Consider the following 24,261-nt stretch of genomic DNA (forward strand, 5'->3'; position numbering starts at 1 on the left):
CCTACTATTTTTTAAATGTAAAAACTACCTCTGCAACTCACCACTGCACTTTTTATCATATTATTTTAGCCTGTACATATTAGTCATGTGTATTTGTTGTTCTTTTGTGTTTTATAGCTGATGTTATTGTTATTATTATTTATTTTTTATTTGTATGTCTTATTCTTATGCCTTGTACATAGAGAGCACAGTTTACCAAAGGCAAGGCAAGGCAAGGCAGCTTTATTTGTATAGCGCATTTCATACACGAGGGCAACTCAATGTGCTTTACATTAAAACATTAAAAGCATTGGAGACATTCAGACAGGCATAAAAGAACACAATTAAAATGACAAATATAATTAAACAGAAAAGAAAAGGAAAATTAGAAATATATTAAAAATTACATTAATTTTTTAATTTAAAGCGAGTTAAAACGAGCTAAGATAGAAAGGCAGTGGCAAATAAAAAAGTCTTAGTCTTTGATTTAAAAGAGGTGAGAGTTGGAGCGGACCTACAGCTTTCAGGGAGTGTGTTCCAGATATGTGGTGCATAATGACTAAACGCTGCTTCACCATGTTTCGTTCTGACTCTTCGGACTGAGAGCAGACCAGTACCTGATGACCTCAGAGGTCGAGATGGTTCATAAAGTAGCAGCAGATCAGCAATGTATTTTGGGCCTAAACCATTCAGTGCTTTATAAACCATCTTGAACCAAAAGTCAAATTCCTTGTGTGTTCAAGCATACCTAGCCAATAAAGCTGATTCTGATTCTGACAATAATCCAAGTGAGGTGACACAAAAGCATGTATAATCATTTCCAGCTCAGCTGTGGACACAAAAGGTCTGAGTTTGGCAATATTTCTTTAGTTATAAAAATAAGAAGTCCCCTCAGGTCTTCCGCACATTCATGATTGTTATGATTGTTTGTGGTTGTGTTTTCTGATTTGTGGTTGTGTTTTCTGATTTGTCGTTGTGTTTTCTGAAACGCTGTAGTGTTTTCTGATTTGTTGTTGTGTTTTCTGAAATGCCATAGTGTTTTCTGAAATGCCGTAGTGTTTTCTGAAATGCCGTAGTGTTTTCTGATTTGTTGTTGTGTTTTCTGAAATGCCATAGTGTTTTCTGAAATGCCGTAGTGTTTTCTGAAATGCCGTAGTGTTTTCTGATTTGTCGTAGTGTTTTCTGAAATGCCGTAGTGTTTTCTGATTTGTCGTTGTGTTTTCTGATTTGTCGTTGTGTTTTTTACTTTGTGGTTGTGTCTTCTGATTTGTCCTTGTGTTTTCTGATTTGCCATAGTGTTTTCTGAAATGCTGTAGTGTTTTCTGATTTGTCGTTGTGTTTTCTGATATGCTGTTGTGATTTGCACTTCCGGGCCACCGTAGTTCAGGGATGCATTGCTAAGACATGTAAAGAGAGAATTACAATAATCCAAGTGAGGTGACACAAAAGCATGTATAATCATTTCCAGCTCAGCTGTGGACACAAAAGGTCTGAGTTTGGCAATATTTCTTAAGTGATAAAAAAGAAGAAGTCCCCTCAGGTCTTCTGCACATTCATGATTGTTATTATCATCAGCAACAAGACTGCAGTGGTAGAGATGACCTGCAGTACCACAGTCCAACCAAACCAGGGCGCTGCTGCTGTGCTCTGTTTACTGAGAACATTGTGGTGGATCAGCAGCCAGTCAGGACAGCAGGATAACAACACATCAAGGATCTATATTTCAAGAACTCAGTATCAAAACGGGAATAAACACATGCAACGATCTGGATTTACATTTGGATACTCTAGCATGCCTCGAAAGGGACAGAAGAAAACCTGGATTACATCACTGTGACTTGTTTCAGGGAAAAAAATACTTGAGGTGGAGCTGCACTGGAATCGTCCTGCCTTTCAGCTAGCTGGCTAACATGCAGCGTTAGTGTTTTATTTTGCACCAAAACTGGATTATAACTAGTTGGAATTTATATGTACAACTTGAAGATCCACCTATTCGCATGCAGAGATGCTCGCATGCTGGCCTTTCACCTTTTATCCCTAGCTAGTTAGTCAGCTAGCTACCTCCTAAAGGACCGACTCGTTGGTGCAGCTGAAAGCCGTACCCACGCTGCATTCTGTCGGCCTCAGCACCTACGCAATGCCGCGGCTTGGAAATGGGCCTTGGGTAGGGAGCTAACGCTAGCTCGATGTAGCAGGTCGACTCAGATGGTTGTTATCATAACAAAGTCGACTTATAATTCACATTACAACAACACATTTAAAAGCACTCTCTTAATGTCTTCAAACATTATTTGTAATAATTTAGTTTTAAAGGCTCAGACGAAGCTAACGCCGGGTAATCTGCTAATTAGCCCTCTAGCTAGCAAGCCTAACCCTACATAAGCGTCTGGTGTGGCTGTGTTTTTATTATTTTTTACAATAATAATAGTATAAATAAGATGTTTTGATGTTGCACTTTACCTGAATAAAGTCTCAAAGTTCATCTTAAAGTAGACTGAAAGATTCAACTAAAGCAAAGAAAAACAAGACACAAAAATCAAGATATGAAAATATAAGTTTAATACAAAAATCCAGAAAAGCTGTCCTGTAAAATAAAGTTACAATATAATCAAACGATACAGTGTGAGCATTGAAATCTGCATTTAAAATTTGGCTTAGAAGCAGTTTGAGGTTATCAAACTGTGGTATTTTGTGTAGTAATGCAGCAATTCAACTTAATAAACCACATAGAATTGCACATGCAATAACGCTTTTACAAACACTTGCAAACTATGTTATCTATGCAAGCGTTTGGCAGAAACAAACGTCATTAAAGAAGCTTGTATGGGATTATTTAAATTGGCATAGCCGCCTAACCCCACACATGTAAACAAATCTGTCCATGTGTGCTTTGCGGTGAGTTATTTAAGTGCAAGCTGTCACTAAGTATTCATTATAATGTTATTCTAACATCAGTTGCACATGTTGAGTCAGTTACTTTGAATTGCACTCGAGAAAATTAGCTGACACTAAAATGCGTGGGACTCTTTGACCTCCTGCTGCACAGCTACACATATCAGCCCTTCATTTATGATTGATGACCTTTGAGGAAGCAGACTATCCTGTATCCATTTCCTACTACCACTACTACACTAAGCCACTAACAGTCTCAGTGGTAGTATTTATATTTAAACCACTACTGCAACCAAGTGAGAAGATACACTAAAGGGGGGGCTTGAGTTTTAGTTTTTAGCCGCACTTTCTTTCAAATGGGAACATGAGGAGCACCGTGTCCCACCTGAACCACCTTCAAAGTAGCTCAGAGATCTGATCAAAGCACAACAGAGATCCTCATTGTGTGGACTGAAATACCGAAGAGGACGAGATGAAGATGATGATGACAGTGATGGGGATGATGATAAAAGAGGCGCAGTGACAGTGTTGATCCCGCACCAGGAAGCAGAGGAGTGTCGCAAGGCCGCAGACATGAGTCTCCGCCAGCCCACCTCTACACTGGACAGGTATGAACCCTGCTTACAAACACACCGTTTCTCAACACCTAGCTCAAATATGTTGTGCTCCCAGATCAGCATATCAACATGTCACTGGATGGACTTGTCAGACCAGCTGTTTACTGAGAGGAGGTAAAACAAGGCTTTGGAAGAAGAAACCACAGAGTAAAAACACTGTTTGTATGACAACTGTAGAAGCCAAAAGAATTTCAACTTTAAAAAAAGGTGCTAGGGTTGGCATTGCAACATTGCAAGAACTTCACTATAGATTCTATTAGGGATTGGTATGAATCCTCAAGTACTCGGGTACTCGCCATTGACCCTATTATTCGAGTAGCATTTTGTTTATTTAACCTTTATTTTACCAGTTGAGTTAATTGAGAACCAATTCTCATTTACAATAACGACCTGGGCGAAAAGGCAACACAGGTGGCATGACAATAAATAAAAGACAAAACAAAAAACAGAGAGGACATACAGAGAAACCTAGAGACAGAACAATACAATACAAAACTATGACAGGAGTGAACAACTTAAAAGCAATTTAAAAGCAAGTGCAGTGATGTTGAGTTATGGGGTGTATTGAGTTTTTGAAAGTGGCGAGTGGAATGAGAGAGGTCAGCTTTAGGGGTTGTTGCAGGTGATTCCAGTCATTTGCAGCGGAAAACTGGAAGGAGGTGCGACCAAAGGAGGTCTGGGCTTTGGGTGTGATGAGTTTAATGAAGCTACTTGAGCGCAGGCTAAGGTTTGTGCTGTGAAGATTGATTAGTGACTGTAGATATAACAGGGTTTTACCCGTGAGAGATTTGTAAATGAATAGAAACCAGTGTGTTTGTCTGCGAGAGTGGAGTGAAGGCCAGTTCAGCTGAGAGTACAGGTGACAGTGGTGAGTGGTGAATGGGGCTCCAGTGACTCAATGGATAGCAGCGTGGTAAATGACATACAGTCTGTGAAGGAGAGTGTTGGAAGCAGACCTGTAGACTATGTCACCTTAATCAAGAATTGGGAGGACTGTCATCTGAACCAGAAGCTGTTTAGCAGAGTGTGTGAAGGAGGATTTGTTGCGATAAAGAAAACCAATACGGGATTTGACCTTTAGTGAGTAGTGTGTTGATGTGTGCTTCAAAAGAAAGTTTGCTGTCAAGCTGTTACTTGCTCACCTGGCAACATAACTTGGAACTCATACAGTGTTACATGTGTGACCAAGTGCTTTTTGTTTTTGCCTAAATAATGATATAAACGTTTGACTTCTCCGGCCATGGCTTCAGCTTTAGTACACACACCAAGCCAGATTTCAACTCTCTCTAGGAACATATTGTTCCACCGAAAGCAAAAGCACAACAATACAGAACTGTCTGCAACACCTGGGACGTGTCAGTTAAAAAAAGTGATGTCTGGAAGTACTCAGAAAAGACAATGAAGTTAATTGTGCAGTGCAAGATATGATTTCCTCTCTGATTTCTGCGACAAACCATGTTCACAGACTGGTTTTCGGGAATTCCCTTTGATCCCATGCGGTGAATTCCACTACAGACTTGTGTCTGTTTTTGAACACCGACTTGAGTACCATCCTTGCAGAGATAGACTACCAGATACCAAGAAGATTAAAAAAACACAAGCTGTCCTGTTCTTGCTTCATTCTCTTGTTGTGACTCCACCTGCTGTCTGACTCTCCTATTTCTAAAACTCAATGTTCTGCTCATCTTCCATCTCCACATTCACCACGTGCACCCTGCACTTTATTTCTGTGATTGTCTCCTAGATGTATCTTTATCTTGATCATGAGTCTATCCTGTTCCTGTTGCCGTCACCTTTTCCACCTCTTGTAGCATGTGTTCTCGTGCACATGCTTACCACTGTGTCTGTGTGTGTTGATAAGAATAAAACACCCACTTGTTAAAGTAGGATGGCTGTGCAGTGAGAGTTTATGCCAGGGTTTCGGGTTAATGACACCTACAGATTGTACAACTGCTGCAGTAAATACCTGCTGGGTGTGTAGTAGTGTAGGTGGAGTGAACAACAGGGACTCTGGAACTGGCATGATTTGGATGAACTGATTATTAACCATGCATATCAAATCAAATCAGAACACAGTTTTAAAATAGCTCCACAGAAGAAACAGTTTATGGGTCGGTCACATCAGGTTATGACTGCCCAATCAATCAAAATATTAATCACAATATGACCAATGGACATTTTCCAATCCCAAAGAAAAACAGAAACAGATTTTGCTCGCCATGTTGTTTTGAAAGGGAGTGTCAAAGTTTAGAATGAGCTTTTTATATCCACATTGGAGCGGGTCCTCTTCCCTAGAGGCTGCCACCGTGCACAGGATAGACAAACTAGTAACATACATGTTTCTGTATTTAGTGGGTGGCTGCGTGAAATGCATCAGTTGGAAGACAAAGAAGGAAAGAGCTGTTTTTGCACAGAGAAATTCGTACAGATAGAAGAGTTTGACAAATGTAGGATCATACTTATCATGCATCACAGGAACTTCTTGTCCTCAAGGGCTACTGTCGCTTCACGGCACAACACGGCACAGTGCAATACCATACAATACCATGACATACCATACAAAACAATACAATATGGTAAGATATGGTAAGGTACAACATGATACAATACAATACAATATGGTACGGTACAACACAATATGACACATTACAATACATTACGATATTTTAGGATACGTTATGATACATTACAATACAGTACGGTACAGCATGATACGATAAAATACGATATGATAGGGTATGACACGATATGATACGTTACTTTACATACTGATATGTTACAGTAAGTTACGATACGTTACAATACGATACAATACAGTACGATGCAGCATGATATGATAAAATACGATATGATACGTTACGATACAGCATGATACAATACGATACAATAAGATATGTTACAGTACGACACGGTATGATGTGTTACGATACATTACGATACAATATGTTACAATACAATACGTTACGATACAATACAGTATGGTATAGTATGGCACAACACGATACAATATGTTACAATACAATACGTTACGATACGATACAATACAGTATGGTATAGTATGGCACAACACGATACAATATGTTACAATACAATACGTTATTATACAATACAGTATGGTATAGTATGGTACAACACGATATGATATGTTACAATACAACAATACGATACAATACAGTACGGTACGGTATGGTATGACACGATACAACACTATTTGATGTGGTAGGTTACGATGCGATACAATAGGATACAACTCTGTACTGTGTGATACTGTATGATACGGTACGATCAGATGTGATACAATACAGTATGATATGGTACGGTATGACACAATAAGATATAAAAGACATGATAAGGTATGATGTTATTCAATTGGATACAGTACAATACTGTACGGTACGATATGTTACAATATGATAAAGTGATGTGATACAATGCGATACGATAGAACAACGTACCTTACATCACACACCCTGAAGTACCTATGTACTTCAGGGTGAGGTCAAAGCTGCTTTCAGTGTTTACATTCTGTAAAGAGTACAAAGCCTGCTGGGATGACTTGGAATCACTCTTTTTCTGTGTCCTTTTTTACTTCAAGACCGGTCTTCACTGTGAATTTCTTTTCTCTCTTTTCTCTGCCCCCTGTTTCCCCTTTTATCTGCCTTTTCCTTCTCTTCTGTCACGCTTCGCTTTCAGCCCCTTTGCTGCTTGGTGAGTTTTCCTCTCCTCTGCTTTCTTGTTGCTCCTTTTAGCATCAGATTTGTGATCCATGCACACCCCTCAACTCCCCTTTCCCTGACCCATCACTCTTTCTTTTCCTCTGCTTCAAGGATTTTACCTTTTTTTGTTTATGTATTTCATTTTTATCTCCCGATCCCTCAAAGTTTTTACTCCTTTCACTTTTGAAGTATTGTTTAATGCTGGAGCTCAACTTCTCTCATCTCTCAAACTCAGGCTCAGCAGTCTCACCATCGGGGACTCGGAGCGCAAATCCTCTGCAGCCCAGCAGAGGGAGCCATCGCTCGACTTCTCTGTTGAGAGTACGGGTAATTGCGTTGGTTTATTTTTCCATTTCAGCATCAGTTTCCCTGCATCTTAATTTTATTTACGAACAAACCCCCTTTAATACAAACCATCTCTCCCCTCCTAGGTCCTGGTCTTGTGCATAGATGTGTGGTGGTGCAGAAGGACCAGCTCGGCTTTGGCTTCACAGTATGTGGAGAGAGAGTGAAGCTCGTACAGAATGTCCGATCAGGTGAGACTCTCACGTATATCAGATGTGTCGATGTTTTCACAAAGCCTAGTCTGTTTTTCTACACACAGATGCCCCTACAAACTGACTTTAAATGTCATTTTTGACTCAATTTTCACTAAGATTGAAAACTGAGACACCACGATCAAAATTACACAATCTCGTGACACAGTGCTCACATACAGCTAAATCAAAGACCGTTGAAGCCCAAAAAAATAAAACAAGAAACACCAGGCTTTGTTATGTTACATTATGTTATCTTCGGCTATGCCATGTAACATTACATTATATTACTCAATGTTACAATGCATTGCGTTTAGTTTTTTTACATTACAAAATCTTCTATTACATACGATACATTAGATTATGGTAAGTTAGGTTATGTAACATTATGTTACATTATGTTATGGGATGTTACATTACGTTATTTTACGTTATGCTATGTCATATTACGCTAGGCTCTTTTACATTGTTTCATTACAGTACATTACGTTAGGTCATGTTACCTTATCCCACATGACGTTACCTCACTGAGTGTTATGTTGCATTATGTTACATTATCTGATGTTGTGTTACGACATATTGAGACATATAATGTTACAACATTTTACGTTGCGACAAGTTATGTTACAACATGATATGTTACAACATGATATGACATGTTACGTTACGTCATGTTATGTTACGCCATGTTACGTTACGCCATGTTATGTTACGCCATGTTACGTTATGTTACGTTATGTTAAGTTACGACATGTCACGTTACGACATGTCATGTTATGACATGTCAGGTTATGTCATGTTATGACATGTCAGGTTATGACATGTTACGTTATGTTACAACATGTTAAGTTACAACATGTTAAGTTACAACATGTTACGTTAAGGTATGTCACGTTACAAGGGTTATGTTGCGACATATTAAGTTACGACATGTTAAGTTACGACATGTTAAGTTACGACATGTTAAGTTACGACATGTCACGTTATGACAAGTCATGTTACGGAATGTTAAGTTATGTTACAACATGTTAAGTTACAACATGTTACGACATGTTACGTTAAGGTATGTCACATTACAAGGGTTATGTTGCGACATGTTAAGTTACGACATGTCATGTTATGGCATGTTAAGTTATGTTACAACATGTTAAGTTACAACATGTTATGACATGTTACATTAAGGTATGTCACGTTACAAGGGTTATGTTGCGACATGTTAAGTTACGACATGTTGTTACGACATGTTAAGTCACGACATGTTACGGTAAGGCATGTTCTGTTACATGTTAAGTTACAACATGTTAAGTTACGACATGTCACGTTATGACAAGTCATGTTACGGAATGTTAAGTTATGTTACAACATGTTAAGTTACAACATGTTACGACATGTTACATTAAGGTATGTCACGTTACAAGGGTTATGTTGCGACATGTTAAGTTACGACATGTTAAGTTACGACATGTTACGGTAAGGCCTGTTCTGTTACATGTTAAGTTACAACATGTTACGTTGCAACATGTTACGTTACGACATGTTACGTTATGACGTGATGTTACGATTTGTGACATTACTACGTTACTGTGCTCAATTACGCTGAGTAATGTTGTTACATTTACTCACACTTTATAGTAGCATGAAGTGAAAATGAATTAATTTAACAATTGAAAAAAAACATTACATCCTCAGTGATAATTTCTGGATTCATGTCAAATAATTTTTTATTGCAAGTTGTTTTTGTTGAAAAAATTAAGACAACAATTCCCAGGGTTCCACACTTTATCACATCATCAAAATACTGCATTTTTCATTCTTTTAATTTAGAGTCCCAATCAGTGAAAATCATTAACTATTTTCAACAATCATAATATCTTGGAGATCATTTTCTCAAGTTCTTTTTACAGCAAACAAGGAAACCATATATTCATCCTGTACATTAACTTCATTGCGTGACTGTCATTGTTTACAGGTGGTGCTGCAGTCAAGGCGGGGGTCCAAGAGGGGGACAGAATCATAAAGGTGTGTACCATTTCCATCGCAGACACTGAATCTGAAAGCTGCCTTACCTTTTCTGAGTGTTCATGTTGTTTGTATCTCAGGTGAACGGGTCACTGGTGTCCTCCATGTCCCATCAGGAGGTGGTGAAGCTCATCAAATGTAAGTATCATTTTTTAAATGTACTTCTGATTTTGTTTCACGTGACTGTGCTTCATTTGATTTGTTTTTAATTCTCCCACAGCTGGACCATATGTAGCCCTGACTCTACAAGGACCAGCCCCTTCAGCTGCTTCCTTGCCCTTGGAGCCCCTCCTCACTGACCTCACACCCAATCAGAGAACGTCTCTGGGCGGGGAGGCTCCACCCCCTCCGCCTCCACCTTTGCCCTCTGGACTGAGCAGAGAATCCCAAAGAATCACAGGACCCAAACCACTACAGGTGAATGTAACTACAAGTCGGTACAGAGAAACTGAACATTAAACTTCCAAACTGAAACTCATATATTGTGATGTTATTGTTTGTGATGTGGATTCAGGACCCAGAAGTGCAGAAACACGCCACTCAGATACTCAGGAAAATGCTGGAACAGGAAGAAGCTGAACTGCAGGTACACACAAACCGTTCAGTAATTGTGTACACTTACAGCATGCCTTCTGCATATTTACTTTAACAAGCTTGTTCTTTTTTTAATCACCACACACACGTCCAATGCTCAGGACTTGCTGGAGGAGAAGTTGAGGAACCCGTCTCCATCTCTGGAGGAGCGGATTGAAAGTGCAAAGAGGAGAGCCAACCAAGTCCGAGTCAAGATTCAGCAAGATCTGGTGAGGAGAATGCGACACTATAAACACATTTTCAAGTGTTTGAAGCAGGGAACGATGGACTTTGATTTGTAAATATTTAACCTTTATTTCTCTCCACACCAATCACTCTTTCACTTTTGTGTTGTATAAAAAAAGCAATAGTATATAAGCACATTTTCATGTCATGGCTGCGACCAATACTGTTCTTAAACCATCTGAAATTGTTGGTTGCTTTTTGTAACGCCTTTTATATCTGACATAAACTGATGCTGTAATTCCCTTCCACAGGAGGGAACACGATCAGAATCTAAAACCAGCTACGTCCTTGCAGGAGAAGGTTTGTATCTTTTTGTAGCACATGTTTTAACCCAAAGTGTGACGGTGTTTCCATAATATGAGTCGTCTCACACTGCTCTGTGCACCGGCAGGTCGACTATCGATGGACTCCGGCGAAGGAGACGTGGAGGTAGGCCCCATTTCTCTTTTCATGCAACTTGTGAGATTGTATGTGTGCGTTTGTGATCGTCCCACTCATCCCACCCACCCCTCGTCCACCCTCCTCCTCCTCCTCCTCCTCCTCCCTAGGCCTTTGAGAGTCCCTACTCCTCCCCCTCATCCTCCTTCAGGATCCCCCAACACAGACGGCAGAGCTCTGGCACACACACCCTGTCTGATTTGGTGAGATTGATGCACTCATTTGCATTCACATCAAGAGAGTCAGAAGATCCTCACATGAGATCCAGAACTCACAAAATCACTTCCCCTTGTTTTGTACTCACAACATAAAGGAGCATATGTTGTTGCTTTTAAACCGAAAAGTGGAACAGAAAGGTGATGAAGAAGTAAATCTGAAAACTTTTTGAATTCATTCTTTTATATATTTTTTATTTTTTATTTTTATTTGGTTTGAAATATCTAATTTTTTTTACAAACATTCAAGTAAAGACACACAAATAATGAAATTACGCTAACAAAAGCCAAACCACAACGAATAAAAACTAAATATATTTAGTTTTTGTCTTTATAATATGCAGTGTATTAGTTGTACAAACATTCAAGAAAAGACACAAATATTGACAATACAATAAAAAACTTTTTTTTTAAATTTCTTTACTCTGATTTTAAATCTATTCGTTTTTTTTTTGTTTTTTTTTACAAATATTCAATAAAGACTCAAAAAATGACAGTACGATTAAAAAAACAACGTTAACAAAACGAAATATTTTTTATTATGATTTGAAATATATTAGTTTTTAGGAATATTCTCATAGAGAAAAAGAAATGACAATATGATAAAAAATAAATTAAAAAAAAACAAAAAAAAACAAAAATATTTTATTTTTTTACGACTTGAAATGTATTTGTTTTGACAAATATTCAATTAAAGACTTAAAAATAATGACAATACAATAAAAAAGATAGCAAAACATTAAAAGATTGATTTTTTTTATCTTTATTTTTTTTTGTATTATTTGAAATGTATTAGTTTTTACAAATATTCAAGTAAAGACGCACAAATAATGACAATACGATAAAAAGATGAACAAAATGAAACAAAATATTTTATTTGATTTAATTTTTTTATTGTATGATTTTATTTGTATTAGTTTTTACAAACATTCAAGTAAAAAAAATAATGGCAATATGTAAAAAAAAAAAGGAAGTAAACCATAAAAAACAAAACAAAATATTTTTTTATTTTTATTATTAAAAATGTATTTGTTTTTACAAATGTTCAAGTAATGACACAAATAATGAAGAAAGCAAACTTTAACAAAACAAAATAAATTGTTTTATTATTTTTTGTGTTTTTTTATGATTTGATGTGTATTAGTTTTTATAAACATTCCAGTAAAGTCACAAATAATGACAATACAATAAAAAAAAGGCAAACAAAAACCAAACTAAACAAAATATATATTTCTTAAATCTTTTTTTTTATTATTAATTCTTAAAATGTTCACCCAAGTTTGAACTGAGTTGTTATGGCTGTTCCTTGAATCCCCACCATCTGCCTGACAAGAGTTCACCTTCTCTATGTTAAGGTTATTGATACGACCACATGCACCATCATCACACGCATGAACAGTCAGCTGTTTTTGGAACCTCTCTTCTTTTTAGTGCTTTCCATCTCGTCTAATCAATACATGTGTGTCTCTCTGCTCAGGGTGGAAAGACTCAGATCATCGGCCCCGAGGAGGAGGATGAAGAAGATAACGGCTATGCATTCAATGAGGTGAGACGGACTGTGGACTGTTCTTTCCTTCCTCGTGTCTGTGTTCTTTCCTCTTCGCTGCTCCCTCATAGACTTTGTCGTATTTCCTCCTCCTCCTCCTCTCAGATGGACGGTCCGTTTCAGGACATCGAGCTGCTAAAGTCCCGACCGGCACACATGACCGTGTTCATGAGATACATTTTCACCCAGCTTCTAGACCCCAACCCTCTGGTGAGTCTGAATAACGTCACTAATATAACATCAAATCATTCAAATGAAACAAAGTGTCTCAATCACTCGTCCTCAAGATTTTAGAATGAAGACTTTAGTGCCTAAAAATTCAAATTGACTGAACTTCTTTTAACAGAAAATACAAATAACCTGATCTGTGACTGTCAGCATCTTTACACCTAACCGAACAGAAAGAGTCATTTTCAACATTTCTTTGTGTTTATCTTGATTTCTCTTTTTGATCACGTGTGTCTACGGTAGCTGTTTTACCTGTCGGTGGAGGCCTACCTGGGCTCCAGTCCTAAGGACGCACGCACACTCGCACCTCAGATCTGCTCCCATTTCCTGGACCCTGACGCTGTATGTCCCGTCTGTTGATTCATACTAATATTTATCAATGTGTCGAAATCTTACTTTAACAGTTACACTTCTTTTAAATATTAATTGTAGTAAATATAAAAAGTTTTAACTTTTATAAGACAATGATATAAAGTGTCTGTCACATCAATGCATCAGCTTCTGACACTGCAGGTTTCCTTCTTCTTCTTTGCAGCCTCTGAAAATCAAAGTGCGAGAGGAGTATCTGTCAGATATAGGTAAGACATCCTCCAGCTCGTGGAGTTCTTTCGCATGTTAAATTAAGTTCTTAAGGTATAAAGGTGAAGTATGAGAGCTTCTTGTGATTAGCCAATTCTTAAACCTCTTTTAAAAACACTATCACAGGGCGCTGGTGGCCTAGCAATCTAAGCGCCCCACATACAGAAGCTATAGTCCTCGTCGCAGAGGTCGCCGGTTCAACTCCCGGCCGCAACCATTTACTGCATGTCCCCCCTCACTCTCTACTCCCCACATCTCCTGTCTCTCTTCAGCTGTCCTGTCAATAAAGGCAAAAAAGCCCAAAAATATAACTTAAAAAAAAATGAAACACACATTTTCAAAGACATGCTTTTACCGGAGACACTAACTTAGCCTGTTTTAATCCTCCTGACGCTGCATTTATTCAATTTTAGACCGTATCAAAAGCAGGATTTGATCTTTTTGATCTCTTGATTGTTTCAGACTTTGATCTTTTCCTGTTTTGTTTTTATTCCTTCTATCTGTTGGTGGGTTTTGTTTTTTGGGGGGCTTTTTTTCACCTTTGTTTGAAAGAACAGCTGAAGAGAGATCAGAAACGTTGGGAGTAGAGAATAGAGGAAGACATGCAGAAAGTGGTAGCGACTGCTGCGACAGGGACTATAGCCTCTGTACATGGGGCGCATGCTTAAACCCGCCATGCTATAGCCCCTTTTAGCCTTTTTATATTAGTTCATTATTTTATCTTCGGTAGTCTTAAACTTCTTCTCCTGTTTTGTTTCTCATATTCCTCACATTTCTCTTTTATTTTCTGTTAGTATCTTTCTCATTCGTAAACCACTTTGTAACCCTGTTTTGAAAAGTGCTGAATAAATAAAGTGCAGTATTATCATTTGTGCATTCAGAAAGTCGACTCCATGCTCAGGAGGACATCAGAGGACCTCTGTCCGAGCTGCAGCAGCAAGTGCTGCCTGACATCCAGGACCAGATTCAGGACTACAGGTGCGTTACTTCTCTCTGGTTTGTTGCATTCAAACTCTGAGTTATCGAGCGGTATTCAGACGTTCTGTCTTATTTAAGATTTCAAAATTGTTATATACCCGTCTACAGGGATTGCGGCAACTTCAGGTCTCAAAAATATGAAGCCCATGCGGAAGTGTTATAAACTGGAAGTACCGGAAACCACATAAACACCAATTCAAAAAAGCCGATCTTTACAGCAGAAATAAACATGTTTGGTACAAAATGAGTGTAGTCTGGATAGCTCATTTCTCGATGGGCACACACTGTACGGGGGATGATTTTTTTCATAACACGGCAATTTTGAAGATATTAAGATTACAAGTTTCCATTACAAGAGGCACAGCTGACTTGATTGACAGGCTGGAACACTGTAGCTGTTGGTTAGGAGGCTCAAAGCCCGCCTCTGTACCTCACACTCGCTCAACAGCAGTTATGTTGAGTTAAACATTTCCAATATGGCTCCCGCTGACATTTTGCTTCAAAACAGCGCTTCAGAAACAGATGGGTGACGTCACAGATACGTCCATTATCAGTTTGTGATGGTAACCTGTTGATTTTGTGTTTCATAGGAACAAGCAGATGATGGGTCTGGGCTCTCTGTTTGGAGAGGGGGACCTGCAGCAGCTGGATGGGGACCCGCTGAAGGAGCGACAGGTGGTGGACAGACAGGTCACTGCGCTCTGGGAAATACTGTGAGTGTGTTGCATCATGAGCGTAGGGTCATTTTCTGAGCAGGATGACTCATCTCTGTGTCAAAGATGTGAAATTAAAGAAGATGGGCTGATTTTTTTAAATGAAAAATGCATGAACTTAATTTTCATCTTATGCAAGCTTTGACTTGAAACAGATTTTTTTCTGTTTGCTTTCACGTACGTCTCCAATCATGAAGTAAATATTAACACACGCACACCATGAATGTTAAAAAGGTTTCCCCAGCAACAGGGTCAGACGTTCGAGGCCCAATAAAACAGTTATTACAAAGCGACAGAAGGAGCTCATCCAAGCTATCATAACAAAGGTCATTCCCACTGAAAGCCAGCCCTGGAAACCACATGACATTTACTTCCCTGACTTTCCACATGCACAGGCAATTCCCGTCACATGACCGCTGCACTACAGTCGGATTCTTACACCTGCGTCGGATTTAGCTTTGAGGATCACAGCTGGATATTTCTGCCGAGGCCTGTTGTTTGTTGTGGAAGGAGCTAACAGCGTTTTTATGTCTCTGTTTCTCCAGATCAAAGCACGAAGAGGACAGAAGGTAAAGGATGGGATTTAGCAGACACACCTGTGTTGGCAATTTGCTGTGTTTGTTCTTGACACCTTTATTTTTATGTGTGTTCCTCCTCCTGGTCTCCTCACGTTTCCTTCCACCATGTTTGTCCTCCCTCTCTCTTTCTCTCTCTCTCTCTTTCTCTTTCAGCTCTCCGCTGGCGTCGGCCGTGCTCCTCTACCTGCGGCACTCTGGCATCAAACTGAGGGACTCCAAGGTTTTCCCCGGTCTGAGCACAGAGAAGGAGAAGTGGCTCGCTTTCCTGAAGACCAAAAAGGTGAGAGCGGCATGAAAAGTGTTTAGTATTTGTCTAATTGGAGCGAGTGATGCTGAAGAAATTAAATTCTGCTTACAGTAAGATTAACGTCTGCTTTGTCCTTTTAAGTAGTGTTTATTTTTCAAAATGTGCAAGAACAGAAATCAGTCAGAAGTTTGATTTGTGTGGAAACTTTTCGCTAAAGAATTAGCTCAAATTAAAACACCATTTCCTTGTTGGTGGCGTTGTACCTTATTGAATATCTATAATCCTCAGTCTACACATTCAGATTTGAATCTTAGTCCTGATTTAGATTCAGTGTTAAAACCTTTAAAGGATGTGATTCTTCTGGATTCTCTGACCTGAAGAGACGACCCGTGAATCGAAAGCATATTTTGAAAAAAGAGAGTTAAAAAGCTACTTAGACAAAAATTGAGAATCTGAGGACATTCATTACGAAGCATCCATGTTAATGTTGTTAATGTAAACTCCAACTATTGGTTTAAATAGACGGCTGTTAGCATGTTAGCTTGTGTTTGTTTTGTTTTCGTTAGCAGGCTGTGCATGTACTTCAAAGTACAACACAATATTAGCTGCCTGTTTATGACTATGCTTCTGATCTGGATTTACTGAATGCTTTTTTTCCATGTGTTAGTAACTTTATCCAAATATAGAAAATAAGCGCTATTTAATAGGGATGGGCAATGCTATTCGAATATTCGTTCACTTAGTAAAAATCGAAGAGTTACTTTGAATATTTTCTCATTTTAAAAGTAAAATTTTTTATCGTTTTCTCCGGTGCCTGGTTGTAAAATGGTATTCCCACCAGACGGTGGCTATAGACCATCTTAAAGCTGTTTGCTAGCAGCATTAAGTAACACAAGAAGAAGAATGCCAACTGCAAGTCTTCCAATGGGAGGCACAGCTGACTTGATTGGCAGGCGGGAACACTGTAGCTGTTGGCTAGGAGGCTCAAAGCCCGCCTCTTTACCTCACACTAGCTCTACAGAAGTTAGATTGAGTTCAGTATTTCCAATATGGACGCCGCTGATTGGCTTCAAATCAGCGCTTCAGAAACAGATGGGTGATGTCACGGATACTACATCCATTATTTATACAGTCTATGGTTGTGATGTAATGTGATACATATTGTAATGCCAGATTTAGTGTATTTACTCAGTGTGTAAAAAAAGTGAAAAAAAAGCGGTTTCTCACAAAAGTTTCATCACTTCTGAAACATTTCAACTGCGTTACCTCTTATGTTACATTTCCTGTAGACTCTTAAAACCTGGCTCTTGAGCAGAAAGTTATAAAACACACAAATATCCTGAAACATGAAATAAATTCAAGAGAAATTCAAGAGGAGTTACGCTTGTATGCTGATGATATGACTCTGTCTGATGGTTCCTGTCTCTGCAGCTGAGTGGTATCAAGAAGGATAAAGATGGAGAGGATAAAAAGAGAAATCCCATCCTGAAGTACATCGGCAAACCCAGGACCACATCCCAGTCCAGTAAATACAAACACACACACACACACACACACACACACACACACACACACACACACACACACACGCACACACACACACACACACACATATCTACAGTATGCACAGAACTATGAAATAAAAATGGAGAAATTTGCGGAAAATTTTGACTTTTCACTAAAATGTTCATCATTAATTTATCAAATGCTGACAAACACAAGCAGTACAAGCTCTGACCGATCACGCTGGTTCCCATGCACATTACAGTTAAACACGCTAACACAAACATGTGATGCTCTCTCTTGAACATGTCTCATTATATTGATTTCACCCCGCCCTCTGTTTGCCTTTTTATTGTTTATTTTTTATTTGATTTTGTTGTTTTGTTGTTCTGATTTTGTTATTTCTGTTTGGTTCGATCTTGTTTTGTAGCATTCCATATCCCGTTGTCACCCACTGAAGGTATACATTTGTTTACTTTACCTTTCACTTGTACGTTACCAGAGGATCCATCTTATTTTAAACTCATCAACCTGTCCTGCTGTTAGAGAGTGTGTTGTTTCATCAAAACAGGTAAATGTAGTGATATTTGTGTTTGCAGTCCGTCCCGGTAGCGTGAGGAACATCATTCAGCAGTTTGAGAACAACACAGAGACGGGGGAGGAGGGAGGGGACGGCGCCGACCCCCAGAGGCTCTCCACTAGCAGTCTGGGAGATGACAGCATGGACAGGTAGGTCTGAAGTGTGGTGTCACACAGGGCGGGAAACCATCTCAGTAGAGGATCCAGGTACAGATAATCTCCGACAGGATGATAAACTTTGAGCATTCTCACTCTATTAACTGATGAGACAGTTTGTTCACAGCAATAATAGAAACAACATTTGGTTAGCCTGCTTTTTTTTGTTGCTTGAGCTGCCAGAAAAAAAAATTACATGTCCTCTGTTGAAGAGAAATAAGAGTGAGACTGAGGGGCTGTGAAGTGAGAGTTAAAGGGAACTTCTGTAAGGCTTCTAGATAGATAGATCGATAGATAGATAGATAGATAGATAGATAGATAGATAGATAGATAGATAGATAGATAGATAGATAGATAGATAGATAGATAGATAGATAGATTGCTTAAAAAAATGCTAACATAAACTTAAATGGCAGCTCAGACTAGAAGCCCCCTCACAAGATATCCTGTGCGCAAATGAATGTTTATATAAAATATTTTTTTCCACTGCTAAAATCTTATAATCATGCACACTGCTGTAATCCTCATTTAGCTTTGATAAATTAACTAAGCTAGAGTAAGCAGCAGCTCAGCTTGCAGCCCCCTAACTTGACATCTTACCCCTGCCAAAAAGCATTTCAGAAAAACATTTTTTTCCTCTGAAACAGCCCTAAAAATTGCCCCCCTGGTAAAATCTTATAACCTAATCCCAGTTTAGTTCCCAGAAATAAACTAAGCTCAAGTAAGCGACAACTCAGCTCGCATCGCCCTCCCTAGACATCTTGTGTCCTTTATATTTTTTTTGCCATGTAAAATTTTATAACTGTGAACACTGAGATAATCCAAGTTTAACTGCAAGAAATAAACTAAGCTTGAGTAAGTGACCTTTCAGGAAGCAGCCCCCTTACTAGTGTTTACTTGCCCACCAAAGGACATATAAGGTATACATTTCTTTTTCCCTGCAATATCAAATAAGAGGATAATTTGGTACCTGGTAAAATCTTAAAACCATAAACACTGAGATAATCCTATTTTAGCTCCTGGGAATAAACCAAGCTACAGTAAGCGACACCTCAGCTTGCAGCCCACTCACTAGGCAACCTGTGCCAGCCAAAGAACATACAGTATAAGAATGACAGATTTTTTCCCCCCTGAACTTTCTTAGAAATAAGAGGATTATTTGGTACCTGGTAAAATCTTAAAAGCATGAACACTGAGATAATCCTACCGTAGCTCCTGGGAATAAACTAAACTCAGGTAAGCAGCAGCTCAGCATGAAGCCCCCTCCCTAGACATCTTCTGCATGCCAAGGAAGGTTTAAGAAAAACTTGAAACAGCTTTAAAACAAGAAGCAGACCTTTGGTGATAAGTTTGCCCCTGGTTAAATCTTATAATGCTGGATTAGCTTCTCGGAATAAACTTAGCCAGGGTAAGCGGCAGCTCGGCTCGCTGTCCCCCAGGTTTGACCTCTTAGAGTTTTAGAAAGACATGGTTTGTAACTGTTTTACTTAGAGCACTTCAACAGGCTTCTACTGCCTTTTTTTTATTCCACAATATGTTTATTGAATTTTTTCATTACATACATGAACATTCAAGAACATAGACAAAGATTCATCCAGCATACACACACACACACACAAAAAAAAAACACCTACCCCATCTGCCCGTACCAAAATCAATTGGCAAGTGTGCAAAATAAATTAAATTAAATTAGCCAACTGTGATTCCCACAGTTTCTTTTAGAGACAGTCCACCTTAACATCCCCGATGATAGCCATGTATGGCTCCCAGAGCTGAGTAAAGTCCCTCAGTTTTCCATTGACAATATATGTCAGTCTCTCCAGTCCAACGCTGCCTGAAAGCTCCTCTATCCACATTCTCAAAGATGGGGCGTCCATACCCTTCCAACATAGTGTGATAGCTCTCTGAGCCTGAAGAAGTCCAAAGTCCTGAAGCCTGGTCCGTCCTGAACTCTGCCCAAAGTCCCTCAGATATATTTCCAGCACACAGAGTTTTAACATTCAAAGGGACCTTGACACCAAACATCTCTGACAAACATCCAACAACATCCCTCCCAAACAGGCTTCTACTGCCTTTACTCAAAGAAACACAAACTTCATATTCTGAAAGATAACTAAAGCTCTTCTTTATAAACTAAATTCTAAAGTGAAACTCATGATCTGTCTGCTTTCCTTACAGCTTTGGTGTTATTGAGATATTCCCCAAACTAGCTGCATTATTAAATAAAGTGTTTACTGATAAATGTCAGTATTAAATATGCATCTGGATCCTTTCTTGCAGCATTAACTTCTCTTATTAAACTGCACCATAATCTGTTACATATTCATTGCAGCGTTGCAGACCTTCACTGAGAGCATTTCCTTCATCTCTCTCTCTCTCTCTGTCTCTCTCTATCTCCCGCAGCCCGACGGTCTCTGTGCGTCTGGCTCGTAGTGAGTCCCTGAAGGCTCAGGGAGAAGGTCGGCGGCGGGGTGTCGTCTCGGGGACAGAGTCCGTCCCTCGCTCCCGCAGCGACGTGGACATGGAGGACTGCGGGGAGGAGAGGGAGGGGCCGGGGCTCAGGCCGCTGCAGCACAGCACCTCGTCGTCTGCATCCAGCAGCTCTGCACGGTACAGACGCGCTCGCTCCTCCGCGTGCTTTCACTCAATGCCTCTGAAACATGACTGAAAAGATGTTTTTGGAATCTCTCAGGCAGATATGAATGACGATACTTAGCTTAGCAGAGAAAACTTCCCCTCATGTAACGAAAGCTTCACACTCTCTCTCACACTCAGGTCTCTAGAGAACCCTACACCCCCATACACTCCTCGGTCTAGACGCAGGTGAGTTTCCAGAAATCCCCAGAGATGGTCAGCCATGAGTGTAGATAAAGATGGCTGACTTAAAGTGATGTGGATCTGCATCGTCTATTATCCAGACTTGGAATTTAACCTACTTTTCTCCATCCATACCCATATTTCTCTATTTTCCGTCCTCCTATGTTGTCTCATCTCTTCTACCTGTGTGTGTGCGTGTGACTCTGCAGGAGCGTAGAGTCGCCGTTGGCTCTGCTGCCGGACGCCGCGGCCCTGGAGGAGGAGGTGTGTGATAGTCAGAACTGGCAGGACACGGTTCCCCCTCAGCTCCTCGCCACACTCAGTACGAGGGAGGTGGACAGACAGGCCGTCATATACGGTACGAGTCCAGAGCTGTGACTTCATGCTGCAGGACATTCGGACTGATGCGTCACAGCTGCCTCATAAATTCCCCCTCTCTCTTCTCATTCCTCTCAGAGCTTTTCACCACCGAGGCGTCCCACCTGCGGACCTTGAGGGTCCTGGACCAGGTGTTCTTCCAGAAAATGAGGTCTGTGCTGAACTCTGATGAGCTGGCCTGCATCTTCCCCAACCTGCCCCAGGTCTATGAACTCCACGGTAAGTGTGTGTGCACGTGTGTCTGCATGTTTGCAGATTTAGAAATCGGAATCTGAGCAGAGTTTGAACCCAGCTTCTGGCGCTTCGTGTTTGTTTTTCTGTTATTAGATATTAATTTAGCGTATTGTCTCATGAGAAAAGTGAGACTTAAGTTTGCAGAAGTTTAATCTAGGTAACAGCCATTAAATTAAGACCATCAGGCTGTATTCAGATTAATAAATGGACTATAGAACTTGCACGTCTCTGCTTCCCTCTTCCTCTGCCTGTGCTGTCCGTGTTTGCACAGTAAACTGTACTTAAAGTCAATATGAATTCAGGGCTCTGTGTCGCTGTGTAAATAATAATAAGTGAAGCAAATACTGAGCTGAGGTTGTAACTGTTGGGTGTAATCTCAACCTGCAGCTTTACTGAGTCAACATGTGCTCTGAGCTTTAATTTAAAGCCAACAATGGAGTGTAAAGCTTGATATTACTGCCTGACTACATGAGCTGACTTGTTCACTTTTTTCATGAATTAAATTATTTTCACTTTTTTTGTGATTTGTTTGGTTGGACAACAAATGTAAATTTGTCTCATGATTTTCACATCATAATCAACATTTTCGCCTTTTTTATGATTTTCAAGTCAGAACCAAAATTTTAACATTTGTGCTGATTTGTGCGTCAGAAGAAATATCTTCACTTCTTACAATTTTCACATCCAACACATTTCTTTCACTGTTTACGTGATTTTTCATGTTGGACAAGGTTTTTTTTCAGGATTTTCACGTTGGACCAAAAAAAAAGGAACAATTTATGATTTTCATGTCTATCAAAAAAAATGTCACTTTTTTTATGATTTTGCGATGAACAAAGTGTATCCTTTTTTCTTTTTTTTTAAACGATTTTTATTTTTTAAGATGTGGACTTTGTCATGATTTTCAAGCTGGACATGATAAGTTTTTTGTGAAAATCTCGAAAAGAAATGTTAAACTTAAAAAAGAAAACATACATGATTTTCACATCCAACACATTTCTTTCACTGTTTTCACGATTTTTCGTGTTAGATGAAAAATTCGTTGGATTAGATTTTTTTTAATATGATTTTTCATGTCTATCAAAAAATTTCTCTTTTTTCATGATTTTTTGCGATTTACAAAATATTTTCTCATCTTTTCATGAATTTTGTTGTGCATGAAAAAATGTCAACTTTGTCATGACTTTCAAGCTGGACGTGAAAACTGTTAGTTTTTTTCATAAATGTTAAAATCTCAAAAAAAAATTCACATCTGCCAAAAAAAACAAAAACATGATTTTCCCATCTAACAAAAAATGTGCACTTTTTTCATGATTTTTTGCATTAGGCAATTTTTTTTCAGGATTTTCACCTCCAATGAAAATTCCACTTTTTTCACAATTTTTTATTCAGACAAAGAATCCGGTTTAATCTCTGTTACATTTAGTTCTATTAAGGATTATCTAGTCTGGAGTATTTATGCTTTTACTCTATTAACATCACTCCTGTTTGGCTTCTTTGCAGCAAGTCTGTGCGAGGCGATGAAGAAGCGAAGAGAGACGCCCATCGTGCAGGACATCGGGGACGTCATGCTAGCCAGGGTGAGCATGATCATCACCAGCATCCTTTTATCTCCATTTTAGTCTTCTTGCATTTGTTGTCTAAACAGAATTGCCTCTTGTGGTTGCTTGTTTTCTTATTCCTGGAAAGCATCACTGCACTGTCTGAGTTAGCTTCAGTTTAACATCTCCCAGGAATCTTCTGATCACATGTTTGAAATCTTAAATTTGATCTGAAGCCTCATCACTAAACCTGTAAGGATTTGAAGCGTGCATACAATCATTTGGAGCGCTAACAGAGCTGTGTGTTTGCAGTTTGAAGGTGCAGCTGGAGACGAGTTTCAGGAACAAGCATCTCAGCTGTGCAGCCAGCAGACTCAGGCTCTGGAGCTCATCAAGAACAAACAACGCAAAGACCCCCGCTTTGCCCACATCATCCAGGTACAAACACACACAAACACACACACATGTGCACGTTTGTATGAAATGAATGACGTTAGAAAGAGAGCGAGGTGGCTGTTTCTTTGTACCTCTTCGTCGATCAACCTTTTCCTTCGTTTCTCCACATGTGTTCAGGAGTGTGAAGCCAGTCCTCACTGTCGGCGGCTGCAGCTCAAAGACCTGCTGGTGTCAGAGATGCAGAGACTCACAAAATACCCTCTGCTGCTGGACAACATCATGAAACACACAGAGGGTGAGACGTCCACAAATAAAACCCTCCACATCGACTAACATGCCAGAAAGGATGTTTTTTTAACATGTGTACATTCTTGTTTGTTGTTTAGCTGGATCGTCAGACCTCCCCTTTCTTCAGAGCGCTCAGGTGTGTTGCCGAGGAATACTGCAGGCGGTAAACGAGGTCGTGAGGGAAACAGAACACCGGCAACGACTCAACCAGTACCAACGCAGGCTGGATGCTGCGCCTCAGTTCAAGGTTTGCCTTCAACCGTCCTCAT

General features: G+C 39.5%; 1 protein-coding gene across 6 annotated transcripts in view; it reads left to right on the plus strand.

Annotated features, from left to right (window-relative positions):
* The first annotated feature begins 1,620 nt into the window (after nt 1-1,620).
* arhgef11 (Rho guanine nucleotide exchange factor (GEF) 11) overlaps nt 1,621-24,261 on the plus strand; it is a 33,351-nt gene continuing 10,710 nt past the window's right edge. For 2 of the 6 annotated variants that reach the window (XM_034676632.1, XM_034676635.1), the window contains exons 1-30: nt 1,623-3,479; nt 7,440-7,531; nt 7,636-7,740; nt 9,710-9,759; nt 9,840-9,897; nt 9,980-10,176; nt 10,274-10,345; nt 10,455-10,562; nt 10,830-10,878; nt 10,970-11,007; nt 11,127-11,219; nt 12,709-12,777; nt 12,883-12,987; nt 13,249-13,347; nt 13,541-13,583; nt 14,466-14,562; nt 15,153-15,275; nt 15,821-15,844; nt 16,007-16,133; nt 17,532-17,625; nt 18,034-18,063; nt 18,203-18,332; nt 20,742-20,948; nt 21,114-21,161; nt 21,365-21,513; nt 21,612-21,752; nt 23,271-23,347; nt 23,621-23,746; nt 23,882-23,999; nt 24,091-24,239. In XM_034676632.1, coding sequence (XP_034532523.1) covers nt 3,445-3,479; nt 7,440-7,531; nt 7,636-7,740; nt 9,710-9,759; nt 9,840-9,897; nt 9,980-10,176; nt 10,274-10,345; nt 10,455-10,562; nt 10,830-10,878; nt 10,970-11,007; nt 11,127-11,219; nt 12,709-12,777; nt 12,883-12,987; nt 13,249-13,347; nt 13,541-13,583; nt 14,466-14,562; nt 15,153-15,275; nt 15,821-15,844; nt 16,007-16,133; nt 17,532-17,625; nt 18,034-18,063; nt 18,203-18,332; nt 20,742-20,948; nt 21,114-21,161; nt 21,365-21,513; nt 21,612-21,752; nt 23,271-23,347; nt 23,621-23,746; nt 23,882-23,999; nt 24,091-24,239 — 2,853 coding nt within the window. In that variant the 5' untranslated portion in view covers nt 1,623-3,444. Of the gene's footprint in view, nt 3,480-7,439; nt 7,532-7,635; nt 7,741-9,709; nt 9,760-9,839; nt 9,898-9,979; nt 10,177-10,273; nt 10,346-10,454; nt 10,563-10,829; nt 10,879-10,969; nt 11,008-11,126; nt 11,220-12,708; nt 12,778-12,882; nt 12,988-13,248; nt 13,348-13,540; nt 13,584-14,465; nt 14,563-15,152; nt 15,276-15,820; nt 15,845-16,006; nt 16,134-17,531; nt 17,626-18,033; nt 18,064-18,202; nt 18,333-20,741; nt 20,949-21,113; nt 21,162-21,364; nt 21,514-21,611; nt 21,753-23,270; nt 23,348-23,620; nt 23,747-23,881; nt 24,000-24,090; nt 24,240-24,261 lie in introns of all 6 variants that reach the window. The other 4 variants (XR_004629957.1, XM_034676633.1, XM_034676634.1 and 1 more) reach the window with 4 other exon arrangements.

This window comes from Notolabrus celidotus, chromosome 23 (assembly GCF_009762535.1).
Source record: "Notolabrus celidotus isolate fNotCel1 chromosome 23, fNotCel1.pri, whole genome shotgun sequence".
In the NCBI taxonomy this organism is placed as follows: domain Eukaryota; kingdom Metazoa; phylum Chordata; class Actinopteri; order Labriformes; family Labridae; genus Notolabrus; species Notolabrus celidotus.